Source organism: Vicugna pacos, unplaced genomic scaffold (assembly GCF_048564905.1).
Source record: "Vicugna pacos unplaced genomic scaffold, VicPac4 scaffold_20, whole genome shotgun sequence".
In the NCBI taxonomy this organism is placed as follows: Eukaryota; Metazoa; Chordata; class Mammalia; order Artiodactyla; family Camelidae; genus Vicugna; species Vicugna pacos.
The window spans coordinates 77,166,268-77,190,508 of NW_027328741.1; the positions used below are offsets into that span (position 1 = coordinate 77,166,268).

At 47.5% G+C, this 24,241-nt stretch overlaps 2 protein-coding genes and 1 long non-coding RNA gene across 5 annotated transcripts in view; 1 reads left to right on the forward strand and 2 right to left on the reverse strand.

Moving 5' to 3' along the window:
* Window positions 1-5,821, reverse strand: part of LOC140694021 (uncharacterized) — a 45,601-nt gene extending 39,780 nt beyond the window's left edge. For 2 of the 3 annotated variants that reach the window (XM_072957512.1, XM_072957510.1), the window contains exon 1: window positions 5,560-5,821. The gene's annotated coding sequence lies outside the window, so the exon portion shown is untranslated. Of the gene's footprint in view, window positions 1-906; window positions 1,154-5,559 lie in introns of those variants that run through there. The other variant, XM_072957511.1, reaches the window with a different exon arrangement.
* Window positions 1-9,604, reverse strand: part of LOC140694019 (uncharacterized) — a 129,999-nt gene extending 120,395 nt beyond the window's left edge. The window contains exons 1-2 of the mRNA XM_072957508.1: window positions 9,514-9,604; window positions 6,164-6,337 (exon numbers count right to left, since the gene is read on the reverse strand). Of these exons, the coding sequence (XP_072813609.1) occupies window positions 6,164-6,306 (143 nt within the window). The 5' untranslated portion in view covers window positions 6,307-6,337; window positions 9,514-9,604. The remainder of the gene's footprint in view (window positions 1-6,163; window positions 6,338-9,513) is intronic.
* LOC140694031 (uncharacterized) overlaps window positions 1-24,241 on the forward strand; it is a 540,346-nt gene that overhangs the window by 468,934 nt on the left and 47,171 nt on the right. The window lies entirely within an intron of this gene.

Below are 24,241 nucleotides of genomic sequence, written 5' to 3' on the forward strand. Positions count from 1 at the left end.
GGAAACATAGTAGAGGGTGAGGGGTTAGGCAGCCCAGAAGAGATCGTCTGCACTTCCAAGGCAGAGTGGGGCCTTTGACCTAATCACAGGGACAAAGTGAGGACGAATTTTTCCCTGCTGTGTCCCATACACCGTGACACGCCTTTCCCTGCGTAAGGAGCTAATTCGGAAGCCCCTGGCAGTGTTTCTGATGTCCTAACTTGGCATGGTGGCTGTCAGGCAGGGGAGAGGGCCTGAGCCGTGCTGGTGCTGGGCCTGGGAGGCAGGAGACATCGGCTCCACCCTGAGCTCAACCAGCACCTCGTTCTGCGTCTCGGGATTCAGAGTCTCATTTATAAGCAAAGGGATGAAACTGTCCCAGGACAGGCTGTCCAACAGGAATGAAATGAGAGTCATGTAAATAACGTTTCCCAGTTGCCACGTTTAAAATATAACAAAAAAAAACCAAGTAACTGATTTTAAGAACAGACCTTACTTATTCTACTGTATGTAAAATACTATCATTTTGACGTGTAATCAATATAGAAAGTAACAAGATAGTTTATATTCTTTTTACTAGACAAGTTTCAGCGTCTGATGTGCATTTGACCTACAGCACATCTCAGCTCAGACCGGCCTCCTCCCCAGCACTACTAACAACAGTAGCTGTGGCTACTCTATTGGACAGCAACTCCAGGGGTCCCCCCAAGTGTCCTGGCTGAAAAGGGGGAGTAAGTGTCCACACTAACCCTAAAAGGATCTCTCTGAAACAAAGGCGGATTTAATTTTAAACGTCTGAAAACCGGCGGGCTACACCTCCTTCCCGCCTTGGCTACAAGAAAGCCCTCCTCCTTGATGATCCCATTCTGGATGTAGGGAAGCAATCTGTCACACAGCCAGGGTGGCCCGGCCTTCAGGTTGACTTGCCTGCTGTCTGTGTCCAGTCCCACGAAGTCCTCCTTCTCAAATAGGATGTAGAGGAGGGGGGTCTTCTCCCCAGAATTTTCGGGGTCCCCATCCAGCCACTTGGACTTGGGCAAGATGAAGAGTGACTCAGTGAAGTCGTCGATCCTCTTCTCCACCACCCTGCAGTCCTCGTAGATTGAAGGCCACGTCGGTTTGCGGCTGCTCGGCCACCTCCCCATACAGCACAAAGACAAAGAGCTGAGAGTCGTAGAGCGTGGTGCCATACAGCTCCTCTGTGCGTGGAGCTTCTAGAAGGTCTTGGCCAAGAGGCAGTCAGTAATGGTGACAAGGCCCATGACATTGCGGTGGGTCTGGAAGTCACTCCATCCATTCTCGGGCGCATAGAGATACCTATAGTAGATACAGAGTGCCCACTGGGAGCCGCACGGTCTGATCTGGCTCACCAAGGAGATTCCATTATAGATGCAAAAGAAATTCTCTAAGATGATCCCCACGGGTTGGACCACAATCGGGAGAGTCTGGTTGTCCTCAGCGCACTGCACGTAGTCAGGGGCGTTCATGTTGCAGGCCCTGCCGAGAAGGGAGGTTAAATCAATGTACATACTGTGCTGTGGGCTGCGGGCCTCACTGGGATGCGGCGACCTGGTGTGCACCAGCCAGAAGGCAAGGGAAGTCCAAGCAAATCGGGGATAAGTTTGTCCTCAGCATCTGCACATGGCTACTGAAGCTCAGATCACATTACCCAGCTTTTGGTCTAGGCTTCCATCCCCTGCAGAAAAGGATCATTTCTTGTTTTCTGTTTCCAAGCACCTAGGCAGGCCCTGATGCAAAGTCGGTGCTCAAAACTGCTGAATAAATGAATGAATAAAGGAACTGCTTCCCCACCCCTCAGCAGGATATAATGCAAAGAACCATAGTAGGATCAAAATATCTGGATTTCAACGCCAATTTATTTGAACTCCTAAGGTGCAGAATAATGGGTAAGAAAACTTGCTTTGGGGAGGAGGGTACAGTTCAGTGGTAGAGCACGTGCTTAGCATGTTCAAGGACCTAGGCTCAATCCTCAGTACCTCATTTTAGAAAAATGAAACAAATAAATAAACTTAATTAACCCCCTCAAAAAATATTTTCTCCATTCAAAATTCAAAAAATACCACCTTGCAATTGACACAACATTGTAAACTTGACTATACTTCAATTAAAAAAAAACTTCTTGCCTTACAAGAATATATCTGGATTATGGAAGTTTGCAAATGTAAAATGCCTAGGGTACCACCTGCATAAGAAGAAGGAACTGTACAAATGTACTATCCCTCATTTATGAGCTATTTTTCCTTTGGGGAGATTATAACCTCTCAGAGATATTTTTCTCATATTAAAAAAAAAAAAAGAAAACATTACCGGATTCTCCATACTGCTGAAGAATCAGATAACCCTATGAAAGCATCTGACCCACAGAGTTTATTCAATAAATGTTTGTTGAATGAATGAATAAACAAGCAAAGTGAATGCTGCTCCCTGCCACAGACCATCATAATGGTACTGCTTGGAAATGCCAAGCCCACGTTCCACCCAAATCTTCACTAACCACGTGGGTGACCTGGGCAGACCTGTGTGCTTCTCTCAACACCAGTTTATTCATAAATAGAAATGAGGGCAATAACACAAACCTAAAAGGGTTAGTGAGTCATGAATGAATAGTACCCCAACTTTGCAAGATGGAACTATTAAAGAAAATTGGGCAAAGAGTCCATAGGCCCTCTCCATATTATCTCTTACAACTACATGGGAATCTACATTACATCTAAAAATAAAAAGTCTATTATTTTAAAGAGGCTATTGAGTTTAAATCAGCTCACCGTCTCAAATAAGGAACACACAGTACAAATAAGAGAATGCGCAGCCCATGAGATGCACTCAGTAAATATTCCCACTGAACCCACTGGTCCCTCCAAATTCAGAGCATGAGGATGTGTCCTCGTGGCCAGAGGCCACTGCACCTGAAGCTAAAAAAGCTAATGGTCCCCACTTTCAAAAGCCCCTGCCACCAAGCTAGGTCTAATTTTGTATTTGTAATTTTTTTTCTTTTTATAAAATAGAAATCCCCAATTGCATAGCCTTCAGGTCACCAAAACCTGACCACAGAGATCATGATGGCAACCCTCCTTGGTGAAACAATAAAATGAAAAGCCATTTCCACAAGACCTGTGTGTAAATCTACTAGGGAACTTCATCCTGGACTGAGAGGAAGAGGACTGGGGAGGAGGGGGCAATCTGAGGCACACAGACCCATGGGCCACCTGTCCCACGATGGACATTACACTCAACCCTCACCCTCCAGGAACTTCAAAATACACACAGACAGAGTGATGTGGACAATATATATGTATTTTTAAAGAAATTCCGACTCTCTAGCAGGTCTTGTATCTACCGAGACACAAATGGCTTATGTGTATAATGTTTCACAAAAGCCTTAAAACATTACCACCCCAACTTGACACATTAAGAAACTAGGGATAGAGGTTTATCACATTGTGCAAGATTAGAGAGATGCCACATCAGACACTGTATTTAAACCCAAGCCTTTGCTCCAGTGCTCACACAAGAAAGTGTGACATACTGCCCCTTTCCTGCCCTCTCCCTGCAATAAATCTCTGAAGAGTCTTTTCTGTGCCACGTGGAATCACAATCACGTCAATTTACCACAAAGAGCTATGTGACTCCTTGGAGGACGTGTCAAAATCTAAAGGGTTGTGATGGGAGGAGAGATTTGAATTTTCTGTTTCTCAAAGGAAACATGGCTTTAAAAGAAACTGAAAAGCACTTATCTAGTCTAAGCCCTCATTGTGCAGAGAAGGAAATGGAGGCTCAGAAGAGATGAGGAAAGGGACTTATTAACAAATATTGCCTCAGTGCAACACCAAGCCAGCCCTGGGCCCTTCTGGGGGAGTACCTGGAAGGCCCAGGAAAATTATTGTTAGAAAAAGGAAAGAGAAGAAGCATACAAGGCCCTGTCTCTACACCACCATACCATGAAGTTCCACCAAATTATCCAGTATTGGGTGCAGCCAAAATTTAGGTGGGCTAAAGAGGTTATAGAAACCTGGAAGTCTCAACCATAGTGGAAATTCCAACATTTACTGTTTTTTTCCAATTTCAAGCATCAGTTCAGTGGGCGCTCCATACGAGGGACTACACGAGGCCTGGAGTTCTCCTAAATACAGATCTCTATTATCACGTGTGCAAACCACACACAGGCCCACCAGAAGAAAAACGCCCACACATAAGATGGAACTACTGAAACAGAAAAGAGCCAACCAGCATATATTGCTAGCAAAAACGGTGCTGCTAGAAATAGACTCATGGACATAGAAAGCAAACTGTTGTTAGCAGGCAGGAAAGGGAGGATTAACAGATACACATTAATAAATATAAAATAAATGACAAGGACCTACTATATAGCACAGGGTACTATTTTCAATTTCTTGTAATGAGTTGTACTAAAAACAATCTGAAAAACATTTATATACATATGCATAAGCTTATAACTGAATCTCTGCTGTACATCTGAAGCTAACATGGTAAATTTACAACACTTCAATAAAAAATAATTTTATATAATAAGTAAAAATAAAAGCAACGCCATAAAAAAAAAGTAAAAGAACACGGTAATCCCCTTAGCTGTAGGTGGTGGAGAACTCTCCAAGCACCAAGTCCACTCGAATACTCCAGCACTGGCGGTCACTCATTCTAACCATCAGAGAATCACTTGGCTTCTACGAGGTTACTTTTCTCTTCAGTGAAAGGCTACAGTTGCATCTAATGATGTATTGAATCTCATCATTCACAAACCCAAGAATTAATGAGGATTTCCCATAGGCCTGGCTCTGGACAGATGAAAAGATAGGGTCCCAGATATATTCATGTGTAGAAGAAGTTTATGCCATAAAGACATTAATTCTTCCTGCTTTGATAGACAGATTCATTGCAATTCTGATTAGAATTCCTCCCAGATATTTCATGGAATGTAACAAGTTAATTTATGGTCAGGAACAGCCAAGAAACTTCTTTAGAACCACCACTGGGAAGGGGTGGATAGGTCATGCATTTCAACTGGTCTTTCTGATGTGATGAAAACGTTCTGGAATAATAATGGTTGCACAAATGTGAATATGCTAAAAGCTGCTGAATTGTAACATTCAAGTGGGTGGACTTCATGGTGTGTGAACATCACAATAAAGCTGTTATATGAAAAAATCCTTCTTGCCAATTATTTTTCCCTCTATACTACTAGTCTGTCCCACAATTTAAGTAAAACAAACAAACAAAAAAAACAAAACAAACCAGATTTTGCCAGGAGCTCTTTAGGAGTGCAATGTCCCTGGGTCTCCAACGCCTCGGGTTGTGCTGTTCCTGTTAACACACAATAGCTGGGCTGGACTAGTTAGGGACTATAAGTATCTTTTTAAGATCGACGGTCTCACGTTTCACCCTGGGAGAGTGAATGATGGAGGATGAGACAGCCTCATGCCTTCAGCTCATTTTTAACTGAACCAAGCCCTGCTTTCACCACTGTAATCCCTCTCAGTATAAAAACATGTGACATCAACAAGCACCGCCATCATAACACCTGAAAGTGTTCAAGGTACTTACCTGGGGCAGAAATCCTGATCAAGGAGACAGAAGCTCCCTCAGCACTGCCGCTCCCTTTTCCCGACTCCACCAGGAGAAGCTGGGAGTTACAGCCGCGGGCTCTCAGCCTGGGGAGCAGCGCCCACGCCGCTAATCTGGACCTCAGGGATCGGGAAAGGGAGAGGAAGGCAGCCCCGGGGTCGCGGGGCAGGGAGAGCGGGGTGGGGGACGCGGGCTGCAGCCCCGCTCGGAGGCCAGCCCCAGCCCCAGCCCAAGCCGCCCGCCCCGTCCGGGTGTGCAGACCCCGCCCGCCCGGGACACAGCCCGCCCAGTGGTGGGGACGGGTCGGCGGCCAAGGAGAGGAAGACCGGGAGGGGAGGACTCGCGGGCGGGAGAGGGGAAGCGGACGCCAGCCGCGGACTGAGGGGAGCCCGGCTGGGCCAAGAGGCGGCAGGGGCACACCTGGCCCTGGACAGCTGTGGCCGGGGCGCCGGGGCAGGTGGCGCGGGCAGAGGGGTCTGGCCCGAGCAATCCAGCTGAACACACGCTGACTGGCGCCCTGGGGGCTGTGACACGCCGACCGCCCTCCCGCAGCCGCCTCACCCCTTTCCCGATATCCCCTCACCTTGCACTTCCACAGCCAGAGGCCCCGGCCCCAGGCAGTAGCCAAAGGCCTACAGGGCGACAGAGCTGAGAAGCCATTGGGGCCGATCCCCGGCTCGGAGCTGGAGCTTCCAACCCGCGGTCCAGCTGGCAGCAACTGCGCATGCGCAGGAGGGCCAGCGATCCGCTCTGGGTCCTGAGAGAGAAGGGGAACCGAGGGAGGGAGAATAGGGGAGGAGGAGGGGAGGCGGGGAAAAGTGGAGGGAGACACATGGACAGGAGGAGCAGAGGGAAGGCAGTTATCTGGAATTGGGAGGGGAGTAACAGAGATGGGGAGAAAGCGTTTTACCTCTTGTGGCACCCTGAAGGAGGCAGCAGTCCTGCCTATACACCCTTCTCTTACCCGTCATTGCCCACAGCTCATATTTTACGTCCCTGGCCCAGCCCTCCAGCTAAGGTCTCTGCAGAAACCCTACGGGTATCATACCCGTTGCCCCCACAAGGAGCTAGGTTTACTGTTGCTCAGGGAACCAAGCACCCGCAGGTGTTGTTTCTCAGAACTACCTTGGGAAGAGTACATATTCCCCTTTTACACGCTGGGAAACAGGCAGGCACGATCTCTGCCTTAGCTCCACTGTCCCAAATGTTGGGCTGGCAGGGAGCGGGAGGTAAAATGTCAGAGCCCCAGAAGGAGCAGACTGCCTGAGTGTTGGTGTAGAGTCCCCATCCCTCCTGGGTAAACCACACCCCAACCTCGGGGAATAATCAAGGGCTCACCGTAGGCCCCTGTGTGTGGGAGAGCTGCCCTCAGTCCCAGTGTCCAACTTGCTAGGTAGGTAGAAGTGTTATTGAGTCCAAATTCATTCTCCTCAGTGCAGGACAGGCCAGTAAGTTGGGAGACCAAGTGTTGGGGCATGGAATAGCAAGTTTCTGTAGACCTAGATGGCAAACTAATGCCCTGGAAAACCATCTCCCCAAGTCAGAATTCAGGCTGCTTTCCTATGTGCTTGGTTTTTGCAAACTTCTTGGTGTAGGAATTCCTTCTTGTTAGAATCCTTTGTTCTTGCAGCTATCTCCCTGGGTCAGATCCCTGTAAACCTCCAACCAAACAAACGTTATTTTCTATTCTGCAACGTGTTATCTTTATATGATTGGAAAAGTGTTAAATACCCTTAAAGGTCAGAGCCTTCAGAATAGGCTCTCCTGTATAATTTAGGCTCTAGGCAACATTGTTTTACAAGCAAGAAGAAGCCTAGGAGACAGAGCACAGGGTTACAGTCAAAGGAACAGATCTAATATGGAGTCAGATTTCTTCTTTTCTATTACTGTGGCAGAAGCCACTTGAGGATTTAAATCCCTTAAAGTTAAAAATAAGTAAAACTTTAAAGGAATTTACATACATTGGTGGGAAATTGCATAGCATATCTGGAAAAGCACACAAAGGATTGTAAACATTGGCATCTCCAGGGAGGCGTGTAAGAACAGAGGATGAGGGAAAACTTCTTTCACTTGAGTATTTTTTGCTCTGTTTGAATTTTTTTAACCATATGCATATATTTGTTTTTCAGTTAAAATAAATGTGTAATGGAGCAAAGGAGTAACTAGTTCAGCAAATACAGCAGCCATAGACTCACTGAGTCATCATTTTCGATTTAAGCCAGGAAGCATTGATTGTCTCTCTCCTATGTGCCCAGTGCTGTTTTAAAACTTTTTTATATATTTTTTTTATAAAATAATAACATGCTATCCCTCACCTCTGCTCAGGGCTGGTGGGAAAACAACTGAGTTTTTATTGAGTTGTTTTCCAAGGAGTAGAGATGAGTTATAAACAGAACACAACTTCAGGGCAAAACAGGCGGACTGGTTTTCCAGCAGGCCAGATAGCGATGACGGGTTTTCAACAGAGGCGCACAGAGGCTGAGAGAGAAAGCCTCCAGGACCCTACAGAAAGCTGCCCACAGTGCCTTCTCCATGGCACTACTGAAATAGGAAAGAACAAATCTGACTCCATATTAGATCTGTTCCTTTGACTTTAAACCTGTGCCCTGTTTCCTAGGCTTAGTCTTGCTGTTTCTGCACCTTTTGTGAAACAATGTTGCCTAGATCCTGAAATATACAGGAGACCCTATTCTCAAGGCTCTGACTTTGAAGGATATTATCACTTTTCCATTCGTATAAAGATAACAAGATACAGAATAGAAAATAACATTTGCTTGTTGGAGGTTTACACGGATCTGACCCAGGTGAAGAGCTGCAAGAACAAAGGATTCTAAAAACAAAGAATTCATACACCAAGTTTGCATCAACCAAGCATTCCCGCTTCCCCTTTTTAATATAAGAAGAGCCTGAATTCTGACTTGGGATGATGGTTCTCCAGGACATTGGTCTACCATCTTCTCCGCTGGCTTTACAAATTAAAGCCGCTATTTCTTGCCCCAAATCCTTGTCTCCTGATGTGTTGGCCTATAATGCACGAGTAGAACAAGCGTGGACTCGGAAACACAAACATACATTGAAAGTACGCATTTGGTATATTAAATGACCTGCTTCCACTCGTATTCCTGAGGTTTTCTTCTCTTGACCACCCCTACTTTATTTATGAAAAACCTGTCATGTGGACACATTTCCTTCTCTAGCCACTACCCTTCCATGTAAAAACTGATGCCAAGAAGGCAATGGAAGTTGCTAGAAGGTATTACCTGGCCAAAAAAGAGCAGAAGTGGGTTCTGGCTGATGTTCAGGAGCAGGCCGGGGCACCTGACAAGATGTCATAAGTATGGATAGACAGCTGGGCACCAAAGGAGAAGCTTCTAAACTTCCATGAGGGACTTGGATAGGAAGGAACAGTCCCAGACTATAGCTCTGATCCCACCACGAGCTTCCTGGGCAAGGCTGGGCAAGTCATTTAAATTCTCTAGACCCGTGCTGTCCAACACGGGAGCCACCAGCCACATGCAGGATTATGATGTTATTCTGTAGCCAGACAGAATTATAAATAAACACTTTATTGCAAAGGGTCAGCAGGTATAATATTTAAAAACATTATTGGTTATCTTGCCCTAACAAGTTATTTTTGTATGTCTAGCTTTCTGTGGGTTGTAATGCCTGAGACTAATGTTTCCCTTACAGTGAGGTATTTTGAAATTATAAGTTACTGGACACAGTACACTCATATCACAGTTGAAAAAAACTGATTAAATAAGCAAGGTGATCTGACTTAGTAGTTATGAGCAGGGGCTCTGGGGCCAGCCTGCATAAGTATTAATTCTCACTCTCCCTCCAGGGAGTTCTGTGTGAATCTTGGACAAATTATTGTTGCTGTTGTTGTTGTTGTCATTGTCATTGTTATTATTTGTGCCTCTTTTTCCTTACCTTTTAAATAGCGAGGAAAATGTAGACTCTATCCCCTGCAGTGTTGGCAGGATTAAATGAGTAAACGTCTGTGCTGCCCACTTCCCTGGGTTTCAGCATTCTCCAGGCAATCAGTGCAAAACACAGTGGCATTCTCCACTGTCTTCGTCAGTCTGGGATTCTGTAACAAATTACCGTGTGTCGGGTGGCTTAAACAACCAGCATATTCCTTATGGTTTGGAGGCTGAGGCTTTCAAGGTCAATGTATCTGGGAGAGGATTGCCAGCTCGAAGATGGCTGTCTTCCCACTATCTTCATGGCCCAGAGAGGAGAGAGAAGCAAGCACTTTGGGGCCCTGTATAAGAACACTAATACCATTCATGAGGGCTCTACTCTCATGACCTCATTTTAGCCTACTAATCACCTCCCAAAGGCCCCGCATCCCTATATCATCACCCTGGGAGATGAGGTTTCGACATATGGATTTTGAGGGGATGCATTCAGTCCACACATCGGCTAACTCTCCCAAACATGCAGTCATCAAACCTGTAGCTAATTTCAAAATAATGTTTATATCTCTCTGCCCATTTCCATTCCTACATCTACTAACACTGAAGCCCTGCTACATTTTATTTCTTATTTTCCTTGTGAGGTTTAATTGATTCCTCTAACTCCAAGGATTCGCTCACTCCAGTCTGCTTGACAGCCCTGCCAGGTAGGTCTTCCTTAAAACACCTTCCCACTTCACCTGGTTGTTTTTTAGGTGTAAATGTCAGAATTCTCTCCACACCCCATCCTAGACCTTTAATCCCTTACACTACCGCTCACTATGTTATTTTCCTATTACCACTGTAACAAATTCCCATAAGCTTAATAGCTTAAACCAGCACAGACTTATTAGCTTATGGCTGTGGATGTCAGAGATCCAACACAGTTCTCATTGGGATAAATTCAAGATACCAGCAGGGTTCCTTCCTTCTAGAGGGTCTAGAAGAGAATGTTTCCTTTTTTTTTTCCAGTTTACAGAGGTCACCCACCTTCCTTAGCTTGTGCCCCTCAACTTCCTCCATTTTCATGGTCAGCAGCCTTTCTGAACATTGCTCCATCGCTACACCTCCCTCTGATTTTAAACTCAGCTGGGAAATATCCTCCATTTTAAGGACCCCTGTGATTACATTCAGCCCACCTGGACAATCCAGACTACTCACCCTATTGTCTCATCTCAGGATCCCCTTGTCCCATCCCACTCAGGCAGTATGTATGTGGCTGTGACATTCACCTTGTGTAACATTTCCTCATGAGCAATTTATGGTTCAAGGCACTTATAAGTGACTTTTTGTTTTTCTTCCTTATCCTTTCTACATTCAGTTTGTCTGGTGAGATTATATGAATCCATTTTATTTGTGCCCCTGCACTAATCTATAATAATGTATCATGGGTTTAAAGGCTAACTAATAGACAATTTAGGAGACAGAAATCCTCTAAGATTTTTAATCCTAAAATATCTGTCATCCCTTTTGCCATGTACAGTAACATGTCACAGGTGGCTACCCTGTGGCCGGGGAGGGACATGATTCTGCCATCACACTCCCCTCATTCTCACCAATGTGCTGATCAACTAACCAAGGATCTATGCTCTCCAATTCACTCACTTCCTCCTCCTTTCCATTGACTATCCTGTTCCCACCGCTTCCTTCATTCACCACATCAGGATTTCATGACCACATTCTCCCCTAAATGAAATGGGTATCTTGCATCTAATGTCTGACAGCTGTTCTTATTGTATATGCACACACTGACCTACACATAATCCCGTCCATCTCTTTATTTTCCTAGAATCTTCCAGAAGAATCAGTTCCATGATGATGATGATGATGATACTGACAATGATGACAGGGGCCTCTCAAGGATTCTGATAAAGAGGGAATCGATAAAGGGAGGGAATCATTGCAAAATTGCCCCAGAAACAGGCTTAAAGGTAAATAACTCTTATAGTGTTTAATGAAATTGACTAATATTTAACTATTTTTAAGACTTTATATCACTGAATTTAAAATTTTAACGGGAATTTTCATTCACCACTAACCAAGATTCAACTCTGGGACCAAAATCTAAGGATTTCTGTCTTCTAAAAAATTGTCCACTAGCCTTTTAAACACGTGATCCTTTTAAAAAGTTTAGTGCTGGGCTGAAAATAAGCAGGATTCATATAATCTCACGAGACACAGTGAATGTGGAAAGACTAAGAAATAAAAACAAAAAGCCATTCATAACGTCTTGAACTTTATGTTGCTCACAGGAGAAAATGTTTGCCAATGTGTGTGTCACATCAACATGACGACTGAGTGGGATGGGGAAGCTGATCTTCCTCATCAGTCATTTATGCTGATTTGTTAGATGCCAAAACAGTTTCCTCATTGAAATTGCTTCTAACAAGTATGGAAGAATTTAGGTTCTACCAAAAGCAGGCTAAATATTTTCCCCTGCTTTCAGGTGTCTGGACTGAATGTCCCCACAAGAAGGACATGATTATGTTTCATAGGGAAGTCTTCCTGAGAAGCAACAGGCTTTTCTAGGGCAGAACTGCAGGGCCCCCCATGGAGGGCTGGAGGAGGTCTAGAGGGGACACTGGAAAAACAGCAGGAGTGAATTCAGATACTGCTGCTCAGGTCGCCAAAGACAGCATTGCTATCTCTAAGGATATGACATTCTCCCAAATTTTCCATGAGTGAAGGAGCCTGTGAACACTAAGCAGGTTGTTAAGACACAGCAGCACATAATTTGCGTGACAACACAATTAGAGTATGATTTGATATTTGCAAAATAACTAGCCCATTGTTCTTTGAAACTGCAACAGTAACAATAGAAATAAAAAAGACTGAGCCGTCTTGGAGACAACAATCAATAAACAATTCTAAATCTGCAGAATTCCTTGACAATATTCAAGCAATGAGCTAGATGTGTGCTGCAGATACCTCTTACTGCAGGGCTCACTCCTGCAAAGCATAGAACTAGTTTCTCAGCACACAGAGGGAACCAAGTCAAGATTCCTAATCTTTTGAGATTTACTAAATGGCTGGAAAGATCAGACAAGTACATACAGGCAAATATGATTAAATGGAATCAAATAATATCAAATGTGATTTGAGCACAGACGAAAGAGAAATTCCTTTCACCTGGGATCTAGAGAGACTTCTTCAGAAAATGTGGCTTTGGAGACGGCCAAAGACATGGGTGGAATTTTGGCAGAACAGGATGTAAGGAATTTAAAAACTTATTCTATAATTCATATAAAAATTCAAAGGATCCCAAAAATCCAAAACAACTTTGAACAAGAAAAACAAAGTTGGAAGACTTGCACTATCTGATTTTCAAACTTTTTTTATAAAGCTACAGTAATCAGAAATTATGGTGTTGGTGTAAAACAGGAAAATAGAATAATGGAACACAATAGAATGTTCAGAACTAAACCAAGACTTATACAGACAATTGATTCTCAAAAAGGATGCTGTGGAGAAAGGATCTTTTCAGCATGTATTGCTGGAACAATTAGATCGTGATACGCAAAAAAAAAAAATGAACTTTGATCCACACCTCACAAAATATACAAAATTTACCTCAAAATGGATCATAGATCTTAATAGGAAATCTAAAACTATAAAACAGCTAGGAGAACAAGCATAGGCTTAAGGTTTATGGCCTTGGGTTTGGCAAATTTTTCTTTGCTATGACACCAAAAGTATCATCTATTTTAAAAAGAAACTGATAGAGTGAACTTTATGAACATGAAGACTCTTCAATGCTCTTCTAAACACTGCTAAGCAAATGAAAAGACAAGCCATAGACAGAAGCTATTTGCAGATCATATATCTGATAAAGGTCTCTCTTTGTATCTGATCCAGAATAAAGAGGTCTCAAAATTCAATAATAATTCAAACACCTGAATGAATGAGGCCAGAAAACACACTTCAGTAAAGATATCCAGATGGATAATAAGCATATGAAAAGATGCTGATTAAAGGTGTCATTAGTCATTAGAGAAATACTTTTAAAAACCACAGTGAGATACTAGTTCACATACATACTAGAATGAATACAGTTAGAAAGACTGACCTTACAAGGTGCTGGCAAGGAAGTAGAGCAACCAGAACTGATACACACCACGAGGAATTTACAATAGTACAACCATTTTGGAAAAGTCTTTAACAGATTCTTTTAAAAAGGTAAACACCTGTGTACCATATAATCCAGACATTCCTCATCTGGTGCTTTAGAAAGGAAAAGCATATGTCCATACAAAGACTTGTAACCAAATATTCACTGCTATTTTATTTATAATAGCACAAGTTGTAAATAACCCATGCATCCATCAAGAAGTAAATGCAGAAAGAAATGATGGTCTATACAAACACTGCTCAGCATCCACAAACTACCTCATGCTAACTTGGCAGTTTGCAGAGGGTTAAATCTTATCCCTGCACAGTTCTTCATATTTAGATAATAAAAATGATGGTGTCATCATGGGTATTTTTCCATCTTTTAAATACCCTTCAGTCTTCTTATAAAGCTACTTCTAATTAAGAGACCGTGTAAATAGTTTTCAATCTTCATAATAAATAACTGTGGTTTTATCTGGTTACTTAAATTATGAATAATAATGTTCACATTTGTAAAAGTTATTAAAATCAACATTGTTTAATGAAAATATCATTTCTTTTCGCATGAACATGTATTAACTACAAGAAATGTTCCATGCTTTCTTCTACAATTTACTGTTAGAGCCTTAAAGAATAATATTTTCCTCAAAAGATATTAAGGCAAAGGGATTTCTTTTGGTGGAACTGTTCCGGCATCAAATCTGGTGCATGTCTCAGGCCACTGGCAACATAGAGATGATAGAAATTAGGAGGCATTATAAACACAGAATCATTTTTAAAGGAATTAAAAAAACTGGATGTGTGTAAACAAAGAATCAGAGAATATTCTGGTGAAATAAATGTATTTTTCAGCTTAAGCAAGACATGGGGTGAATAAATCTGAAATGAAAAAACCACCCAGAGATTAGCAGCGAGTCATGCATGCAGTGTGAATGATCAAAACCAAGTTGTTTCCAAACCAGTGTGCAGGCTTGATGCCTTCATGAATCAAATCTGTGTGGCACCAGGCCACCTCGAATACATGTTGATGAGGTATTTATAAGCCCTTCACCATCCCAAATCAAAGCCCACGCACGAGCCACAAGACCATCACCTACACATTTGGAAAACACACAACATGGTGAATAGCACTTTTCTTGTTCAGTAGCCGGTGGCAGCGAACTGTCAGCAGACAGAGATACAGGGACACAGAGGCACCTCCCCTCACTCAGCTGATAAACTTCCGTGCATCCCTGGGGACAGGATTGTCATAAAATGCACCATGGATTGATTCTCCTCCTAGGAAAGGAACCGTAGTGCTGTCATTAGGTTTGAGCAGGGGTGGGTGGAGGATCTCAGAAGAGTTGTTTCAGCACACCAATAGAATTCTTGGCCACCGTGACCACGAAAGACAAGTCCCCTGCCATCCCGGTAGGCACTTGGGCTCCTGACAGAAGCTGGGCTCAGTAAAGGGTTGAGTAGAGGGCACAGACCTGAGGGATGCCCCAGCAATAGGCAGGAGGTAGGGCCTGGTTTATACTGCTCTGGGTGTATCCCAGACTCATCCGAATACGAAATCAGAAATTTGCAAAACAGCAGAGCTGGGGTGGATCATCTACTCCAGACTCCTCACCTTACAGTTAAAAGGGTGGCAACCCTGACAGGCAAAGCAACGTGCTAAAGGCAGAGCGTGGAAGTGGCAGTGCCAGATGAAACGCAGCGTGCAACCCCCGTTCAAGGCCGCTGACTCTGACGACGGGGCCAAGGTTTCCAATGAGGAGAATAAGACAGTGTAAATACTTTGTTCCCCCTAAAACCCCAAATGTTTTTTAAAGGCACAAAAACTCACCTTAACTAGATCTCTTCTGAGGGGGCTCTCTTCTGCTTCTTCGTCTTTCTGTCTCCATTTCCCTCTCTCAGACACAAACACATTCAGTTTTGTGAAAGGGGACTTCCTTCCATACAAAGACTTCACATCTTCAGAAAGATACCTGAGAAAGCACGTTTCTCAATTCAAGTCTTTGTGTGAGTTCTGGGCAACTGGCTTATTTTCTAGAACAATCGGTAGTTACAAAATCAGGAAATCATCTTCCACAAAGGCAGAGTTCTGGTCCGTGTTGATAAAGTTGGGGATGTCACATTTCATGAGTCTGTTCGGCTCCTCCTCTGGCCACCTGCTGCATCTGATGGCTTCCTGGAGCCGAATAACACTGTAAAGGGCTATGGTAGGGATACCAGCTTTGGCCTTGTCCAAGTGGTCCACTTCATTGATGTAGCAGTGAAAGAGGGACCTAGATTCGTCATTGCACTGCCAGAGAACACCTTGGGCAGCAGCGGTCTTCCAAAGTCTGACACAAAGCTGTTGAGTCTAAATCTCTTCTCGGGAGACTCTGCATTGCTACAAAGAAAACCAAAATAAAATATCGTTCACAGTGTAGCTCGGTGACCTGAAGAATCATAGTTTTTGCCATCTACTGAGAGTAAATCCCTGCACAGAGCATGCTGACATGCACTGGAATTGAAAGACATCACTTCTGAACACATACAATTAAACCCAAGGCAAAAGTCTAAAGTGAGGGCCCATGGACCATCCTAAAAAGATATCGTTCCCTGAGAATCCTCAATATTGGTGCCTCGCACACCAGTGTTTCTCCGTGGGACACTCAGATCTCTTCATCAGGATTCGTTAAAGTGCTTCTTAAAATGCAGAATTCTGGGGTGCACACCCTCAGAGTCTCCAGAGGTAGCGACTGGTAGTCTGTATTTTCATAGCCACCAGGATAACTAAACATGCTCAGGTTTAGCACCGCAGTCTACATCGGGTCACCTGAGCATCGACAATTCTGTCTCACGGGATGGGGGGTGCCATGTGTGTCAGGGTGCTGTCCTACCCATGTGTCTCCCCTGATTCTCAGAACTGACAGTGCTGCCCCATTGGGCACGAAATACCACCGTTTCACAATGCATACGCAGGGCGCCCGACTGAAAAACAATCAGTGATAGGAGAGGGGACAAAACTCAGCTTCCTGTTACCTTGTTTCACTTACTGTGGGACGAGTGATCAATTCAAGGGTAATAAATCAGTGAATGAGTGAATAACATGACTCGCGTTAGTCCCACGAGTGCCTGGAAGAGCAAGCCTGGGCACATTGAGAACCATAACAGCCCATCTACTTAAATGTCATCCTCCACAGATCTATGTAAAGGTTACTTCCACCCAGGCAGTGACTCCAGAAGGGCAAGAATCACGTATGAACACACTCTCAAATCCAGAACAGAACCTGACAACAATTAGGCTCTGGAGTCTGTGTTTAGCGAGTGTGGAATCTCAGTGATTCCAGCTCTTACACCTTGCCTTCCCATCCCACCACACACGATATGGCCCTTATGTCCAGTTCTCCCGGGGCTGGGGCCACGGAACCCATTTATAGGACTGGAAGAATCTGATCATTTAAACCATCCCCCAGATTATCATCAAGAGTCACCTGCATTTCAGGGATCAGTAATCCCAGAAGCTTTGCAGTTCAGGCAGCTGAGGGATTTTTATATCAGCTCTGTCTTCTACTGTGACTGCCTGGGTGACATCAGACAAGGAATTCTGAAAAGCCTGAACTTTTCCTTTCAGGAATAATCTAATTAACAAATCTCGTTGACCACTCAACAAATGTGATGTGAAGATCAATAATTTACACAGGAGTACAACATTCACTAGGTCGTGGATTTAGAATCAGAGGAAAATCATTTTAGAAAGATTGACAGAATGTAGCTTTAATGCGAATTTAAGTATTCTTACCTTTCAGTAAATCATCTTCCCCTACTTATCACTTCACCCAAGTTTAAAAGATGTCTGAGAACAGGGATGAGTGTGCCAGCAATCTGAGACCCAATAACCTAAAATGTCACCTAGGAAAAAGAGGGGAGTAACACATTTTTAAAAAGCATGGCGAGGATGGCGGGGCCATCCCCAACCCCAGACTAAGAAGCTCTGAGTAATAGCTTTCCTGCCTGCCTGGGGCATCAGCTGATGTGAAAATCCACCCAGAAACCTCACTGTCCAGCAGCTCTTCCATAACACAGGCTACACTTTCTCAGAATTAAGAATTGCGTCCAGTAACCACTTCGCTGAAGAATAAAGACAAAGGAGAACAAGAGAGTTCTGCCCCTCCCAAGGGAGAGCCCAGACCTCGGGCTGCATGCACTGCGCCCACCTCCCTGGAGAAGAATAAACTGGAGAAGGGCGTTCTGCAAAACTGCGGCAGCAAAGGGTGAGATGGGAACAAATTGACCAGCTGGCCAGGGACAGCCCCCTCTGTCGCTGCCTTGGCGGCTGCCTCAGCCCTCTCAGCCCATCCTGCCCACCTCCGGTGGCTAAGCTGTCAGAGAAATTGCTTTGCGACCTGGAGCAACAGAGGCTGCCCTCAGGCCAATCTGCGGAAAAGATGGGAGCTAAACCCCCAGCTCCCGAGCGGCAGGCTCCATACCCCCGCCAACACCCCGACGCCCCCGCACCCTACCGCAACCCCGGGGAAATATGACCCGAAGAAGTGTGACCTGGGAACGAGGGGCAGCAGAGGCCGCCCCCACGTCAGGCCTGCAGAGAGATTGGAGCTTATCCTCCAGCTCTCCAGGGGCAGCCCCTGTCCTCTCCACCTCCTGATCTCACCGCGCCCACCTTCCAGGAGCAATCAGACCAGGTGTGGGGTGTCAGGCGAATCTTGCGCCAGAGAGGACGTCCCCAGGCCAGGTCAGGGGAGAGGAGAAGAAGTGGCCCCATTAGGCTGGGCAGCCGGCCGTCGCAACTGCCTCTGCCCCTCGACCACATCGGGCCCGTCTCCCAGGAGCAAGCTGACCTGGAGACGGGTATCCGGCTTCTTGGGCAGCAGAGGACGCCCCCAGGATTGGTCACGGGGAAGAGTTGAGCAAATTGACAGGCTCCGCGCTGCAGGTCTTCTACCCCCGCCATCGCCACCCCCGCACCTTAAAGGCACCGCCCAGGGCGTCCCTCCCCCAGCAGGCTGAGTGGGACAGGTGCGTCTGGTGACCTGGGGCAGGAGAGGCCACTCCCACACCAGGCCATCGGGGAGACGGGAGCCAATCCACCAGCTCCCCAAGGCAGCCCCTACCCCCGCAGCAGCCACCACTCTTGCCCATGACCTCACAGTGGCCTCCTCTAGGGAGCAGGCTGACCTGGAGATGGACGTCCGACGAACTTGGGACAACAGGGACTGCCCCCAGGGCAAACCATGGGGGGAAGTGGGAGCAAATGGACAAGTTCCATGGGAAAACCTGCCGCTGCTGCCACCACCCCCAAAGTACCAAGTCCAACTCCCGCGGTCAGGCCGACTAGGATACACGCGTCTCATAACACAGGGCAACAGCGACCGCCCCCAGGACAAGACGCGGGGAAGATGGGAGCAAATGGTCCGCTCCCCCGCTGCAGGCCCCCGACCACCGCCACCCCTGCACCCTGACTACCCTGCCTCCCGCCCCCAGCAGGCAAAGTGGGACAGGGGTGTCCCGGGACCTGGAGCAGCAGAGGCCGCCTTCAGGCCACGCGGTGCAGACATGGAGCTAATCCACAATCTCCTCCGGGGCAGCCTCCCTATGCCTGCAGCCACCAACTTACCAGCCCCCTGACCGCACCGCACCCATCTCCCAGGAGCAAGCTCACCTGGAGTCGGACCTCAGGCAAATCTCCGGCGGCAGACGTCGCCCCCAAGCCAGGCCGTGGGGGAGAGAAGAAATGGAGCAACTCCCTGGAACACATCCCCTGCCCCTGCCGCCTCCGCCGCCGCCTCCCAGGAGCAAGTTCATCTGGAGACCCGCGTCCCGCCTCTAGGGCAGCAGAAGCCGCCCCTGGCTCCGCCTCTGGGGAGAGCGGAGCGAATTGATCGGCTCCCCCGCGGCAGCCTCCCTTCCCCCGTGGGTCCCGCAACTTAACGGCCCCGCCCCCACTCCGCACTCAGCAAGCTGAGTGGGACAGGAGTGTCCGGCGACCTGGGGAAGAAGAGGCCGCTCCCAGGCCCAGCAGCCGGGACAAGGCAGCTATTCCACCCGTTCACCAGGGGTAGACCCGCTCCGCCCCTCTGCCGCTGCCACCGCCCTCTGACCTAACCGCCCCACCTACCAGGAGCAAGCTTACCTGGAGTGCAACATCTGGCGAATCTCCGGCGGCCAAGCCCCACCCCAGGCCAGGCTGCAGGGAAGAGAAGAAATCGATCGGCTTGCCCGGGCAGCCTCCCAACCGCCACCGCCGCCGCCGCCGCCCAAAAGCATTGCAATAGCCTACCGGGGTCAGGCTGACTGCAAGGATGTGCACTTGCCTTCTTATCCTGGCCAGGTCCCTGAGCACCTCCCTGCATCCCTACACTCCCTGCACCTCTGCACCCCTGCTACTCTCTGCAATTCTGCATCCCTCCACCCCCACATCCCCTGAAATGCCTGCGCCCTCCACAGCCCCTGCACCCCTGTCACCAGTTACACTTTTGCGCTGCTTACACTCCTGCACCCCTGCATGTCCCACACACCACCTCTTGGGCCTTTGGCAGAGTCTCTGCTGTTAGACCAATGCACAGTGAATCACTCTTTGCCAGTATATGATGCATCAGTGGACGTCAGGGGTTGCCTGCAGGAAGGTACATGTTCCCGGTCACTAGCCTGGGCCACTAGGGTGATCTCTGTGAGGTCACCCAGGACGGGTTCAGAGATGCTTTTCTCTGGGAAGAGAGGAGTTGAAACCGGTCTTGAGGGCAGAGCTGTGCTCACCAGGCCGTCCACGCTTCATGTTTTACACAGGGCTTCGGAGAAGTGAAATGGATCCGGCCAAGTAATACCGGCCTGCTGTGAGCCCACCTCAGTCCTGGGCTCTGAGTCAGACCGACTGGCTCCCTCAATCAGGGCCCAGTTTGGGCACCTGAATGGTCCCTTTGAGGCATCCCAACAGTTCTCAGGATGAAGTCTGGCTGCTTCCACCCCATGGCCCTCCCTCCTACTGTGCTGGCCTCAGGAAGGTTCCTTATATGGGGAAGAAGGCAGCCCACACCCTACCCCACCCCTCACCTTTCTCTAACCCAGGCTGGTGCTCTCTCTGCCCCTCAGAGTCTGGGAAGCCATCCCTCTTCAGTTATGTCCCTTCTGAGATGGACTTGCTTCCACTCAATTCTAGGCGAGGATGCACCATGGAATGCACTGGGTAAGAGAACCAAAATAAATAATTTCTTCTGTGAGGTTGTCTGTTTATCTACTGGGGCTGGGCTGTGTGTAGTTTGCTACAGCTATTGGTGTGAGAGGCTAAAACAGCCTGTGTGTCCTTGTTTTCATCTCCCCGCTGTCTTTGGGTTTTCCCTAGACACTCCTGAGACATTTACTTCTGTTAGTATTATTCCTGTTATTACACACGGGCCCTACTGACATGGAGGTAAGGTGTTGGGGGAGCGGGACAGAGCAGGGCATCTGCAGTCCTGTGATTAGTTCTCATTGAGCCTGTGCCCTGAGCTGTGACCTCCACAAGTGTGTCTCTTTCCCCCCACCCCAATTCGGGTGACACAGAAGGGATTTCCCTTCTCCCAGGTTGGTTAGGCTCTGGTAAAATAATTTCTCATTAAAAAAACAAACAAAAAACAACTTCCCCCAATGAAACAGAATGTTCTGGGTGTATTTCAATACAGTTATTTTCTCCTCTCCAGGCAGGAAGCATGAGGAGTTATCCTCTGACCTTCATTCTGAGAACAGGACATGGTCCTGGATGTAAAATACATGAAAAAGAGCATGGGGCCCCTCTGACTGCCCCCCTGGAGTTGTCACACTCTGATTTCCCCACACTGAGCCTCCTGCTGGCCTCAGGGACCTGTTAAATCTGCCTGCCCCCGGGTTTCTTACAAAAGCAGGTTCTGCCTTGGGAACTGTGACTCTCCAAGCCTGCCCGCTGTTCCCTTTGCAACCTCTCTGGGTTGGAAGCAGCTTTCCCCCTCAGTCTTCTGGGATCTAAGAAGAGCAGTGGGTTTGCATCTCCCTCAGATTTGGTGTTATTTTCAGGACAGGAGGAAGAACTTCTGAGCTCCACACGAGCTGGACCAGAGGCTGGAATCCTCCCTTCCTCTGCCACCGTGCAATCAGTGGCTGTGGTTCTAGCCGAGTTTCTGAAGATGTGGACTTAAACACACATATCCCAGCCCCCACAGGAGCACACAGTCCCATAAATCCCCCTAGTTTCCACTGGTAATTATGGAGCCGATGGGGACACGGGTTTCGGGACCACAGAGGCCTGACTGCACGACTTGCTCCGTGGCCTATTTACGTGGTTGCTCCGGGCCTTGTCTGAAGTGGCTTGTTTACCACACCTGGTACGTGGGAAACACAAAATAAGTACTAGAACCTTCACTTTTTCTCCCTCCAGGGCCTTCAAACGTAGAAAGTAATAAGTGAACTCAGACAGCCTAGTCACCACAATGAGGTCCGTCCAGCCTGGCTCTCCTGAGTGATGGGCACTGACTTGCACCTTAACTCGGAACAGTAGGGGAACTGCCTTCCTCTAACTGGGCCTCTCCCCACACCAGGCACGCCCGCAGCTCAGACGGGGCCAGCTCCCCAACTGAGGTGTGTGCTGTTGGCTTCAGTGTGACCTGGCCCTGCCAGGACATGAACCTGCAGTGAGTGAGGTGGAGGGTCGGGTGGAGGGGGGTCCCTTCTGGGGTGGCAGGGGGCCCGGTAGCACCCCTCCCAGCCTGGTGCCTGGGGCTCCCTAACACCTCCTACAGCTCCTGGGTTGGCTCCGGTCCTGGCCACTCCACACACCCTCCCAGTATCTTTTCATTATGTCCCTTTTCTGCTTTTATCAGCGAGAAGTGGCTTCTGTTGCTTGTTCAGTGAAACAGTACATCGGGAAACCAGACTACTTCTAACATCAGTAAAATACCAACCTCGGTCAGCTCGCCGGGCAGACCGTGCAGCACAAAGGCCTGAACAGGGCTGTGCGAACGGCTTACGTGAAGGGTCCTCAGCATCTGTCTTCAGAGATACAGAAGCTGATGGTTCAGGTAAAACCTCAGGGTGGGATTGAGGAATCCAAAACTGGTTGGTATCAAAGGCTAATTGGTCAGACCAGACCCCTGAGCTGTGGTCAGAAGCCTGGCTCACCGTCATGCAGACTCAGCGCCCTAAGTGCCGGGTGGGGCCGGTGCTGTTCCCTTTGTAGGCTCTCGTTGGGGATTCAGTGTAGCCCCTTAAATACAGCAGAAATTCCAGCCCCATTAGCCCCCCCCCCGAGTGTTCCATGACACAAATCCCGGGAGTGTTTAATTTTCATCTTTGTTTAGGAGGATGAAGGTGGTTCAAGAGAAGACATAAATTCACACTTAGTGACACAAGGTCACAGCCAGTACTTCCTCCACGGAGAGCTATGTGCTCCCACAGTGGTGGCTGGGGGCTCGGCAGAGACCCTCTGCTGGTCCCAGAAGGACTCGCTCCTCTGGCCACAACTCATGGGTTGGACAGCAGATCCAGAGGGTGACAGAGCATCTTTCCTGGGAATTTGGAACTGACACATAGAAATCAAGTTCACTCATCTGGAGTTTGGCGGAGGGGAGGGGCGGTGGTTGGAAATCAAATGAACCCAGAGCATGAGAGACACTTAGAAGTGAAAGAGCGAGAGACAGAGAGACTGAGCTTGTGAGAGCAAAGAGTCAGAAAGAAGGCAAACAATCAGGGGACAGAGGAATTCCAGCTCCTGACTGTCTAGTCTGTCCCAGCCCATCAATGACCCCGTGAGATGTTTAATAACATTCCAGTTTTGCAGATTAGGAAACAGGCTGAAAGAGGTGGGGGCTGGGTTTGGGTGCACAGTTAATTCAATTGCCACTGGACCCCACACTTCCCATTGCCTGAAGGCACCCTAATCCTCACTGGGACCCCTGTGGTCCCCTGACAGCCCAGCACCCTGATCAAAGGGACCCTGCGGGAGTGGGAACCCCTCTTGAGTGTGGAGAGTTCCCTGCCCCGAGATGCCATGCATCAGCAAGCTCCCGCTCACCCCAGGTTAACATCAGCCCAGCTGTACAGTCTCCCAACCCGCTTCCCTCCCTGCCAGGCACCCCCAACCTTACCACCGAGTGTACTGCAGGAATTCAGGCACAGGGATGCCCAAATCAACACGAGCCCACCGGCTATAGAAACAGCCGACTCCCAGCCCCACCTGGGTTGCGAGGGGACAGAAGGTGTCCTCAACTTTCATGTGTCTAAAACAATCTTCTTCAGCTGGAGGTTCTAGAGAAAAATAAAAGGTCCAAAACATAGTTCGGTGAGGAATTCCTCCAAGGACCTGACTCCAGTGTCTACAACCATGTGTACCTACCCCCGGAATTGGGGTGAAGGTGGATTATTGATCAGCACAACCCCTGGTGGCCCAGCTCCTTGGCTTGGCTACCCAGAGGGGGCTGGGGGAATGGGTAAGTCCAGGGCACTCAGGAAAAGCACAGAGGACCTGACCTCTCCCTTCTGCACTCGTAAACCCTTCCCCAAATCTCAAGGCATTGGACAGAGATCCGCCACAATAATGAGATGCTCCCATCTCTTCACTCACACCTGTCGGTTCACTTACATGCTGAGCATCCACTGGG